Source organism: Lissotriton helveticus, chromosome 9 (assembly GCF_964261635.1).
Source record: "Lissotriton helveticus chromosome 9, aLisHel1.1, whole genome shotgun sequence".
Taxonomy (NCBI): Eukaryota; Metazoa; Chordata; class Amphibia; order Caudata; family Salamandridae; genus Lissotriton; species Lissotriton helveticus.
Genome location: NC_136070.1, coordinates 162,330,664 through 162,343,010, shown reverse-complemented (window position 1 = coordinate 162,343,010; position 12,347 = coordinate 162,330,664). Strand labels below are relative to the sequence as shown.

At 44.8% G+C, this 12,347-nt stretch overlaps 1 protein-coding gene across 6 annotated transcripts in view; it reads left to right on the top strand.

The window, feature by feature from the left end:
- The window catches only part of MDGA2 (MAM domain containing glycosylphosphatidylinositol anchor 2), a 1,540,171-nt gene that overhangs the window by 800,110 nt on the left and 727,714 nt on the right, over positions 1-12,347 (top strand). For 3 of the 6 annotated variants that reach the window (XM_078659694.1, XM_078659693.1, XM_078659696.1), the window contains one exon: positions 2,474-2,670. In XM_078659694.1, coding sequence (XP_078515820.1) covers positions 2,474-2,670 — 197 coding nt within the window. Of the gene's footprint in view, positions 1-2,473; positions 2,683-12,347 lie in introns of all 6 variants that reach the window. The other 3 variants (XM_078659692.1, XM_078659695.1, XM_078659691.1) reach the window with 1 other exon arrangement.

The following is a 12,347-nucleotide window of genomic DNA, read 5'->3' as shown; positions in this document are numbered from 1 at the left end:
GTTTAATTTTAATTAAACTTTTAATATTAAATATGTATTATTTATTCATTTTAAACATTATAATACATTTTTAAATAAGTTTAAATTATATATAAGTATTATTTATTTAATTTAATATTTGTTTTCTACTTGAAAAAAACCGATATTTTATTTTCGATATTTTTGTACTTACCATGTTGTAGATAGGGTGTCGATATACTTGCCTTCGATATTCCAGCGCCGATATTTTGTCTGTCGATATTTGCATTCTCGATATTCTGTCATAGATTCCATTTACAGAGGGCAGCCCCATTAAAACTAGCATACCTTGAAGACAGAGAACTTTTGCAGGTTCAGTGCAGAGCAGAGCGCCTTTTATATATTCCTGAAATATGTACGGTTAAATCTTTTAACCCAGTGCTTAATTTGATGTGGTGGTTTCCGGTGCTCGGCACCGATACTTAATTGGTTTCCAGTGCTCGGCACCGGAACTTAATTGTCATCACCACACTTATGACACTCTGCCACATGGTGGCGCTGCTCATCTAATTTAGAGATGAGCAGAACAACGGTTGTTTATGAATACAATATACTTTAATAACTACTAATACCTGCCTCACCAGCTAGTTAGTAGTTGTTTAGTTGTTTTGGTCATTGGTATTTGTAATTGGCAACGATGATGGGGCAATGGGTGGTACAAGCTACAGGGGCCTCCTGGAAAGGGCCCTGGCACTTATTATTTTACAAATTAAGCACTGTTAATCTGATGTTTCCCTGAGATAGCGCTTTATTTTCGATAGGACAACCTGGTAACAGTGAGCATGATTTGCCTCCTTTTGAGCAATGCTGTCTAAAAATAAAGCACTAATCAGAGAAATATTAGTTTACATTATTTCACTTTACACACTACTGGCTCATTAAACAGGGGCTGGGCTCTAAGCTGCGCTAGCAAAGCCCATCACAATATGGCCCCAGGAGGAAATCTGTATTATTAGTTACTTTGGGCAAACTCTAATCTAATCTCCTTGCATGTATTCAAGGTTAAAATACTCCGCTTTTAAAACATGGAAAAAGGACTGTGCATTAGGGATCCCTTTGATCCCCTTTTCCCTTCCTCCTGACATATCTTTGGCTTCTCACAGTAATCTGTGTACCTCTACCTGCTCAGATGGCCTCATCAAATAATTTTCACTGGCTTTGCCTTCTTTTTAATGCACCTTGTCCTATCTTGTCAGATATCCTTTTAACCCATAAGAACGCAGCTGTAATCTAAACACTGCCTTCCCATTCACTCAGTCTTATTCCTAATCCTTACTTCCCAGTTTGACTTTGTTGTTTGTAACTTTATTAATAAAGCATTAACATGATCTCCACACTTACTTCCCAGTTTGAATTTGTTGTTTGTAACTTTATTAATAAAGCATTAACATTATCTCCACACTTACTTCCCAGTTTAACTTTGTTTTTTGTAACTTTATTAATAAACCATTAACATTATCTCCACATTTACTTCCCAGTTTTACTTTGTTGTTTGTAACTTTATTAATAACGTATTAACATTATCTCCACACGTACTTCCCAGTTTGAATTTGTTGTTCGTATCTTTATTAATAAAGCATTAATATTATCTCCACATTTACTTCCCAGTTTAACTTTGTTGTTTGTAACTTTATTAATAAAGCATTAACATTATCTCCACACTTGCCGAGCTGCTTTTTTTAAACTTGAAATTATGTACCGATGTCACTGGCACTGCCAGCTATAGGCAGCTATCCTCTTTGTTTTGGTTCATTCCATCAACTATATCTTATTCTTGGTTTTTACAGCAACATAATAGAGTATCTGGCCGATTTATCAAATGCTAAACAAATTGCACTCACATTGTTGTTTATGCTCTTGATAATATTAATAAGTATCTGCTAATTATGTCACCAAAGTGTTGTATACAGAAAACGTTTATATGGTATCATTTCTTACACTCAGAAGCCTGAAAGGCTGAGGAAACCACACTCGAATCTGCAACCTGCAAACCAAAAATATATCTTTTTAGCAAAGACACAACTTTTAGAACTTTAATTCTGGTTTTGTAGTGTGCCATTGCATTATTTATATCTGTAGGTGCTGGTATGTCTTAGGAATCATCCCAGCGTACTTCACTACCCGTGTCCCCCTCATTGCTACTGAAACATCCAAAAACGATATTTTGAGCATTGTGTATGGTGTTTTTTAAAGATTTTTCAACAACACCTAGTTTTGTATGATTACTACAACTTAAATTATACCTTCAAGAACTTGTATTGTAAAACAGTATTGTTAACAAACCAAAAACTTTGTACAACAACAATCCCTTATCAGAGGAAAGCAGCTGTTTCAGAATTGTACAGTGAAATTTGGAAACTGAAAAATACATTGCTGTTGTTGTTGTCCAAGTGATGATACTTAACAATTTATTGTACCATTAACAGTGTTGGTTTTCTTGCATTTTTTACTACAGATTTAGATGATCCTATTGTAACTGTCCATCAGAGTATAGGAGAAGCAAAGGAACAGTTTTACTATGAAAGGACTGTGTTTCTTCGGTGCATTGCCAACTCCAACCCACCTGTCCGATACAGCTGGAGACGCGGTCAAGAGATATTGTTGCAGGGATCTGATAAAGGAGTGGAAATTTATGAGCCGTTTTTCACCCAGGTAGGAATCAAGGTACAGTACATCTTTTTCTGATTCCCACTATTTTTCGTTCTTCCATCATTTCATATTGGGGACTTGTCTCTGTTATCTTCTCCGGTTATCCTAAATTGTTCTAGTTGAGTTGTCAAGTAAATTGATTTGTAGAATAAGTCATTATACACATTCAGTTTATTTAAACTTTCACTCAAAATGCTAAAATGTTGATATGTACAGTACAACCCGCTATTTGCTAAATAGCTTGAGCCAGTTAACTACAAATCTTTTGGGTGTTAGAAGTGAAACTGTGCCTACATCACACTGTTGAAAAAGAATTCGCTCTCTTCTCAATGACTTATTTTCCAAATTTCACCTATGTAACATAAGCTAATAAACGTATTTGTTTAAGGTTAATCATTGGAACCATTTTGGCTCGGTTAATAACGTAGCACATGGCTATGATGTCACAAACACATTTTATGAGAACATCGGAATGCTGCAGTAAAATAGAGGGGTATATTCACAAGGAGCTATGGCCGAATTTAGGGCACTTTATCGCAGCCAAAGTCGTGATAAATTTGCCCCACCATTCACAAGGAGGTGCTAACAGCCCATAGCACCACTTCCCCGCGATAGCAGCCGCAAAAAACAGCGCCATATAATACTCCGCCAACTCGCTAATGAGATGCAGAGTAGGCGTTCCCATGCAAAAAAAACATGTCAACACCACACCTTAACATTCACAACAACCAGACAGATCGGCGATAAGAACACAAAACACGCGATAAGGCGTGTTAGCAGCAGGATATTTACATCTGCTCTGACTTAGTGTAAAGTCGGACGGTAGCCTGCACCACAATAGGGAGCCCGGCCCAGGGCGTCATCGGAAGGGCAACATATGCCATGGAGCAACTGAATATGCAGGGCGGACACCCAAGAGGGCCACAACATCCACCACCACCACCCCAGGACCCTCCGCCCCCTTCACCCCTGGCAAAGACATGCCAAATCAGCTACACCTAATCATGTACCAAATAATCCGCCTGATGTTGCACAATCACAACTGGTGACATGCATGTGTTGGCACAGAAATGACCATCACACATTCACTATTGAAGCAAACAATTAAACTTTATTGAAACAACACAGAAATCACATTGGCACATGGCGGCTCCCCTCGACACACTCCGTAGGTCACAGCCTGCAAGACAAAAACACGATGAGAAGGAGTGTCCTGCACACATCAAAGGACAGAGGGAGAGCGAAGGAGATGGAGAGAAGAAGAGGGGGGAGAGAGAGAGAGAGAGAGAGAAGAAGAGAGGGGCGAGAGAGAGAAGAAGAGAGGAGGAGAGAGTGAGAAGAAGAGAGGGGTAGAAAGAGAGAGAGAAGAAGAGAGGAGGAGAGAGAGAGAGAAGAAAAGGGGGGAGCGAGAGGGAGAGAGAAGAAGAGAGGCGGAGAGAGAGAGAGAGAGAGAGAGAGAAGAGAGGGGTAGAAAGAGAGAGTAGAAGAAGGGAGGGGGAGAGACAGAGAGATAAGAAGAGAGGGGGACAGAGAGAGAGAGAGAAGGAAAGAGGGGGGAGAATGAGAAAGAAGAAAAGAGGGGGAGAGAGAGAAGAGAGGGGGAAAGAGAGAGAGATAGAGAGAAGAAGAGAGGGGTAGAGAGAGAAGAAGAAGAGAAGGAGAGAGAGGGAGAGCGAGAAGAGAGGGGGAGAGAGAGAAGCAGAGATGGGGAGAGAGAGAGAAGAAGAGAGGAGAGAGAGAAAAGAGAGGGAGAGAGAGAAGAAGATGGGTGAAGAAAGAAGACGAGAGAGAGAAAAGAAGAGAGAGAAGAAGAGAGGGGAGAGAGAGAGCGAAGAGGAGAGGGGAGAGAGAGAGAGAAGAAGAGAGGGGAGAGAGAGAGAAGAAGAAGAGATGGGGAGAGAGAGAGAGAAGAAGAGAGGGGAGAGACAGAGAAGAAGAGAGGGGGAAAGAGTGAGAAGAAGAGGGGTAGAAAGAGAGAGAGAAGAAGAGAGGAGGAGAGAAAGAGAGAAGAAAAGAGGGGGAGCGAGAGAGAGAGAGAGAAGAAGAGAGGGGGAGAGAGAGAGAGTAGAAGAAGGGAGGGGGAGAGACAGAGAGATAAGAAGAGAGGGGGAGAGAGAGAGAGAGAAGAAAAGAAGGGAGAGAGAGAAAGAAGAAAAGAGGGGGAGAGAGAGAAGAGAGGGGGAAAGAGAGAGAGAGAGAGAGAGAAGAAGAGAGGGGTAGAGCGAGAAGAAGAAGAGAAGGAGGGAGAGAGAGAGAGAAGAAGAGAGGGGAGAGAGAGAGCGAGAAGAAGAGAGGGGGAGAGAGAGAGATAAGAGAGGGGAAGAGAGAGAAGAGAGGGGGAGAGCGAGGGAGCCGACCCTGTGCACCCAGGCTACACAGCTCACCTGCTGCTACCAGTATGTCTCCAACCACTTGCACACCCAGGCAGAGGCATCCCAGCCTCTCCCGCCACCTATTGGAGCATGCCTGCCCATGCACACCCGGGCCAAACTGCTCACCTTCCTCCACCGGCGTGTAGACTGCAGGTCCCACCACGTGCCGCTGCAAGCCACAAGGCAGGGGCCCGCAGACATGGTAACCTCCGCACCATGCAGCCACGCTGCGCTGGCCACCAGGTAACACATCTTGTCCTGGGACTATATTACACCAAGGCATGGTATGAACCAGGACACCGAGCAACATTACAGCCTGCACAGCTGCTCAGCCCAATGGGTGCCACTAACTCTGTGACCCCGGAAGCGGGGCCACGTTGCGGTAGGCCCGCGCAGGATGCTGGCACGGCCTACACTGCGGTCCAGCAAGGCACACGAATCCTGGGCAATCCGGACCGCCAGGACGGGCCATCATTGCAGGCTGCACACCCGCTCAGCAGCTCAAGGTACCAATGACTCAGTGCACCCTAAGTCACCGTCCTGTGGCAGGGTGCCTGTGCTGGCCGCAATGTAGCGTCTGCCACAAATCCTGCCCAACCCCAGTCAGCGTTCGGTGGGGGGTGCCTGTGCCGGTCGGAATGCAGCATCTGCCACCAACCCAGTCCAACCCAGTCAGCGTTCCGTGGCTAGGTTCCCGTGCTGGCCGCAATGCAGCATCAGCCACAAACCCTGTCCAACCCCAGTCGGCGTCCCGTGGTGGGGTGCCTGTGCAGGCCGCAACACATCGACTGCCACAAACCCTGTCCAAACCCAGTCAGCGCCACATGGTGGCAGGCCCATGCCGGCCTCAAGGCCTCGGGCCCGCCATCCAGTCACCACCGGCAGAGGGGTATGTGACATCGTTGGCTCCTTATATTTGTGGAGTCACATGGCCTGTGACGTCTGTGCAGGGTGGGCGTGGTGTGTGTGCAGACCTGCCCTCAGGGAGTGGCTGTGACATGCTGACAAGTAGACAAGCAACCTGTACACCACCAGCGAGTACACCTGCGGCATGTAGCAACGAGGCCCCCCTGGGAGCGTGAGTGGAGTGGTCTGGCCTGCCGTATGCTGAAACATGGCAGAGCTTTCAAATATGACTTGTGGGCACTGGGCATGGTTCAGTCAATGTCCGGACAAGAAAGTGGCTGATGTCTGTGTCCCTGCTGTGGTGTCCATGGGACCAGTGACACAAATTGCTATGTAGCACCCTCTGACTAGCATCCCACAGGATGAGCATCGATGCAAGGGAAATCACTGTCCATACATTCATCCACTCATACATACATGAATGTTGAAAGACATGACACAGCAGTGTGCCACTGGATGTTTATTGCACATCCAGGGCTTTTCCGCAGCCAGAGCGGTACAGGGCATTGCCAAATACACAACACTAGCTGAGCCCATGGAGGGCCAGACAGAGTCCATCCATGGAAGACAAGTACTGCGGAAGAGGAGGGGTGCAGTCTGCTGCCTGGTCACAATGTCATTGTTCATCAAACAAGATGTGGCGGTACATGTCACTCTCCAAGGTGAGTGCATCTGAGTGAATCGGGGGTCAGTGGAAGGTCATGAGGCCACGTGCGGGACCAACCTGGACAGGCCTGGTGGCAGAAATGAATGCTACTGAGCCCTTCTGATCACAAGGCCATCCATGTCCTCGTCTCTGGATATGTGCCCTCCCCCACCTGGGGGTGTTGCTGTACCGGCTGTGGCACAGGGAGGCACTGACACCTCAGGTGCCGGAGGTGGTCCATCTGCCGCACTGTGTGGCATTGACACCTCAGGTGCCGGAGGTGGCCCATCAGCCGCACTGTGTGGCATTGACACCTCAGGTGCCGGAGGTGGTCCATCTGCCGCACTGTGTAGCATAGTCACCACAGGTGCTGGAGGGGTGACTCCTGCCACACAGGGAGCCATGGCCACACCAGGGAGCAGAGATGTGGATGGTGTGGGGGCAGCAGCATTCAACATCGCCACACCTTGTGGAGGCAATGCTATGATGAGGCTTTGCAGGGCATGGTAGATCCCAGCTACATTCCGCTGATGTTCAGCTGTGGCTGCCATCCTTTCCGCCTCCATCGCACCATGTCCTCCATGAGCCTCCGCATGTGTGCCAGCTTACTACTGGTATCGCTGGAGGCACTCTGAGCGGACAGATGTTCTTCTCTCCACGTCATGACTCCAGCGATGTCAGTCAGGGCTCGTTGGAGACCATGTAGCGGGGCTACACACCCAAGGATGGCATCAAGTTTGGTTGCCATGTTGCCGTAGCCCAACCGCACCTGCTCTGCAATCTCCCTCTGGCACTGCAGCACACGGAGTTGCAAGGACATGTGTTGTTCATGGTTGTCTCAGGGATGTGCTGGGGCAGTGGGTGCCTCCTGAAAGGTGCTTTGGGTAGTGGGTGGGGTCTCCTTGATGCAGCTGGCCTGCCCTGATCCTGGAGGTATGTTGCGGATGAGGTACATGATGTCTTGGATGGCTTGGGTGTCGATGCTGGTGTTGTCCTCCTCATCATCAGGGAAGAGTGGCTGGGACTGCTCTGCAGGAAGTGTTGACTAGGGGTGGGCAGAATTTGCGTAATGGCATTACGCAAATCTCTGCGAAATGGTAAAAAATCTCCGCGAACATGCAGAAATTCCGCGAACACGGAGAATTGCTTGTTCGCGATGCTTTTTTACTGTTCGCAATCGCTGTTTGCGTGCTCGGGGGGAAATATCTCGCAAACACGCACTTGAGAACGTGAACATGCAAAAAATTTCGCGAAGTCGCGGAATGCAGAATTTTGGCCAATTTCGCATTCTCCGCGGAACGCAAAATTACCCAAATTCCACAAATTCCATGAGCGGAACGGAATTTACCACCCAGGCCCAGTGTTGACGGTGCCCCTGCGATGTGAAGGGTAGATGGTGTTTTACGATGTGTCCACATGTATGTAGCCGCATGGTACATGTTGACATTAAGACTGCATGGCATTGTACATTGTGACAGTCTGTAGATCTGGGAGAGGACCCAGAGTCATTGTGGGTGTGCACTGTGCTCTGCTTGATTGTGCATGTGTGCCATTGTGCCCAGCCCCACCCGTCCCCCCAGTACCTGGTGGTCACTCACCCTGTTGCAGTTGTGTGTATCCTGTCAAGCAGTGTCCGATTCCCTAACTCCGGCCACAGTCTCCACACTGATAACTGTAGACAACAGCTCCTCCATATCATCCAGCTCGATATGTGGCAATAGGCCCCCACCACTAGTCTGCGTTGCTGCCTTCTGGTAGGCAGAGAGTTTCTCCTTGGTCCGCCGGTGGATGTCATTCCATCGCCTCTTGACCTCGTCCATTGTCCTCTTGTGCTCCCCGACGGCATTTACCTTGTCCCGCTATATTCAGTTTTTGGTGCCCAATGACACGTTGGAGGTGACGAACAGTTGTTGATGGTGTTCCTCCTTGACTATGATCCTGTTCGCATGCGGACAGAACTTCATCTTCCTCTTCTTCTTGTCCTTGCCCTTCCCTGTTCCCAAGGACCCGGGCTGGTCGTCCGGGGTGTTTGTGGGGTTGCGCTCATCCTCTGCGCCTGCTCCGGCTGCCACCATGGTGCTTGGGTGTTGGTCAGTTTGTGTTTGGGTGTTTTTTCTACTTTTATGGTGATTTTTTCCGCCTGCCAGGTATGTGTTGCAGGCCTGGTGCTGCTTATCGCTAGTTTTCTCATTGCACTTGGTCCCATTGCCATTTTTTTTGTGTTGTGGTTTGTGTTTTTGTCTCCAACGAGGTGGTTGTATCGCGGACATTGTCTGCGGTTTCGGCAGACAATCGCATGCTACCGCCATGTTGTGAATTCCACGTTGACACAGGTTTATTTTCCTGCGATGGGCTGCGATGTTAAAAGTTGCGTTACGCTACTCGTGTGGAGTTATCACACGTTCTTGTGAATATACCCATAAGTATTTTTATCTTTTCTCAGTTACCTATCACATGAGTCGCATAATGACCTCATTCTTTGTCAAGCAGTAGATGCACAGGTCTCTTTTGCCTGAAACAGGGTCTGGAAGAGAAATTGGTGAGGCATTGCACATAGCTAAGGAAAAAGAAATGACTTAAATGCTATTAGATTATAAACATCTTTCATATGAGAGATTTTAAAGCTATTTGACAACAGAATTATTTCTTTGCATTTCCCGTTACTTAGCATGGTGTGCTTTTTATGTTTCAGTCTACCTTGCTCAGAGAGGTAATTTAGAATTAATATTTCAGTTGTAAATAATAGATGATAGAATCTTATCTGTTCCGTTCTTTACTTGAGTTCTGTCACCAGATTCTCAACTTCAATGCTTAAGCTTGTGAATACTGTGCACCTAAAACAGTTTTTTGGATTTAATTTTTATATATTGGGCATTGACTAATAAACTCTTCATTATTTCATGTGAAATTGTTTTGCGTTGATTCAGTGTGCATTTTCATCGAAAATCGAATGTTCCCTTCTTCACAATATGGTGTTATAAAGAATACTTTTCTCACATATTGCATTGCTTTGTATGTTCATAAACTTGGCAATTTTAGTATATATTATTTACTCTCAGATGATCGGTATATTCTGTTTTGTTAGTCTTATCTTCGTACAGCTTTAACTGCCTTTTGTCGAAGACCTTTTGTCAAATTTAAATATATAGACATAACGGGCTTTCGGTCAGGTCTTTGCTCTTGATATCATGACCTTTTTGTCCATCCCATTTTCTTCTTTTTTACTATATTGCTTCCCTCCATATTCTTCCTATGCGCTACATCTCGGGCATTGCTATTTTACTATGATTTGATGAAACACTTGTGCCCAGTAACTTCTTTCATTTTGAGAAGTACATTTGTTTTTCTTTTAGCACACCATGGGATGGCATTTGATTTCTAGCTCTCTCTATTTAGGCTTCTTGCCACCTCAAATTCCTACATCAATCTCTCCATGCTGCTCCCCCTCTATTTAAAAAAAATAATAATTTCCCTCAACTCCTCCTCCTCTGTTGCTTTCCGACCCAACTCTTGGTGGTATTTACTCTCCCCGTAATTAACACCACTCCTTCGTTGCTCTCCCGCCTCTCCCCATCATGTTCTTTTTTTAAATTATTTATTTATTGATTGGCAGGCTCAGCAGCTGTTATTTGCTGCTAGGTGGCTCCATTCTTAAACTGTACCGTCAAGCACATTTTATTAATATTTTTACTGCTCCAAGATGGATGCCTGCCATTTTTAAATAGCAAATAGTAAAACATAGTAGAGATGTTATGCAATATACTTCCACATGCATGGTGTTTCATGCGTGCAAACATGTTATCATTCTATGCTGTGACGCATATGTGAGCAAGCATGCTCCATCATGAATGCACACTCACAAATCATGAGTCTTATTTTTTCTTTTTTTTGCCAATGCTATTTAGCATTAGCAACAAATCATTTCTTTCTTTGGTATCAAAAGCAATCAAGCATTAGCAAAAACCAATAGGTTTGTATTGCTTTTTAAAAAGAGAAAAATGTGCATTGACCCTTCTTGTTTTCTGTTGCCTTATTGATAACTTAGATGTTGTTTAATGACTCATATGTATCTTTTGGATATGTTACTGTATACATATTTTATTCTGTTGTCTAATAGAAACAAAAGGAGGAAAGAAATGTTTTCCACTAAGAAGGGAGGCAACAATGTTCATTGTTGAGAATATCCGTAGCAAACAAATTTGCCAAATAACTTGTGCAGAAACATGTTCCGTACTTTACTGTGCAAAAGCATTGTCTTGATTGCAAAACTCCATTATCAAATTCATTAGGTTTTTTGTTAATGTAGCAGTTTCTGTTTCCGTTTATTTTTATTTGCATAGTTCACAGTGGAGCTTTACGTTGGCAGTCTGTATAGGCTGAAAGATCTTGGTGAGAACAGGCCTGTTTGTGGTTATGAAGAGCCCAAAACTCCTTTGGGTCCAGAGTAGTGCAGTCTGACAACCAAAGACCCAGAACCTGGGAAGGTGCCACTTGGGAATCAGGGACTCAATGTTGCAGGGACCAGTAAGACTCGGGCAGGTCCAGTGGCAGGTCCAGTGGCAGTTCCAGGCTGCTCCATTTTCAGCAGATCAGCTAGGAAATTGCAGGAAGTACTCAAGACCTTGTTGTGTCCCGTTAGCTCAGGAGATCAGCTAACAGACCCTCAGATTCACTCAGGTAGCCAGAATGAAAAGAATGGTCCCAGTCTTCCTTCTCAGACAGTAGGGAAGGCCTCACGCAGCAGGACAGTCCTCTAGCAGCAGGGCAATCCTTCTTCTATAGTATCCAGAGGTTCAGGTGGGTTTTGAAGAATTGGACTGAGGGTCCAAGATTTTTACCTGGTGCCAGCTTTGAAGTGGACAAAACTTCTAGAAACCCTCCCCCAGTGGTTGTGGAATTTCCTTCCTTCCTGTCCTGGTATCAGGATGTCTGTGTTGAAAAAAGCCTACTGTTAAGTCATTTGTGAGTATGCTGTGGCAGCTTCTTCGAAATGTAAGCATGATAGATGACAGCTCCGCTTCCAGCCAACTTGTTAGGACTACTCATACTGCCAACACCCAATCCCCATGTGTGACACTATCTGGGAGGAATACTGAAAGGTCAACTGCCAACTATGCCTTGTCATGTGATGCAGGGCACAGGTTGCAGGCACCAAATATTTAGGACAAGAAAATGCCAACTTTCTAAAAGTCGAGAAAAAGGACAAGGGAACCCAACTCACTTAGTAACCTGGATGGGTAAATCATTGTCAGAAACAGTGCTTCCTGTGGAGTAATAGAATCAATATAAATAATAAGGTGCACAATTGCAATGCAAGGGTTAAAATGATGTCAAAGGACAAAGAAACCACATACACCTATGGTTTTAGTTTGATACAATCATATTTTATATTTTACAAACAAAATTCTATATACAATGAAAAAGAAAAATGTGCGTAGTGTCCCCAGTGAGAAACAGGAACCTAAACTATTGGTGACATAATTGTGACAGTATTTAAAAGGTTTCCAAGATATTAAAAAAAGTCGACCATTTAGCAATAACTTTCTAAAAGTGCCATTTTCAGAATGGTGATTTAACATTTGGCTTTACTAATAAAGAGGACTTTAAGTTACAATTTTCTTGAAACCAAACATGACATGCCTACCTTTTCCCAAGCCCGGTTTAACACTAACTAAAAGTAATAAGATAACCTATTGTTAACCAATGGTAAAGGTAGGCCTTAAAGTAGTAAAAAATGAGTTAAGGAGTTTGTCACT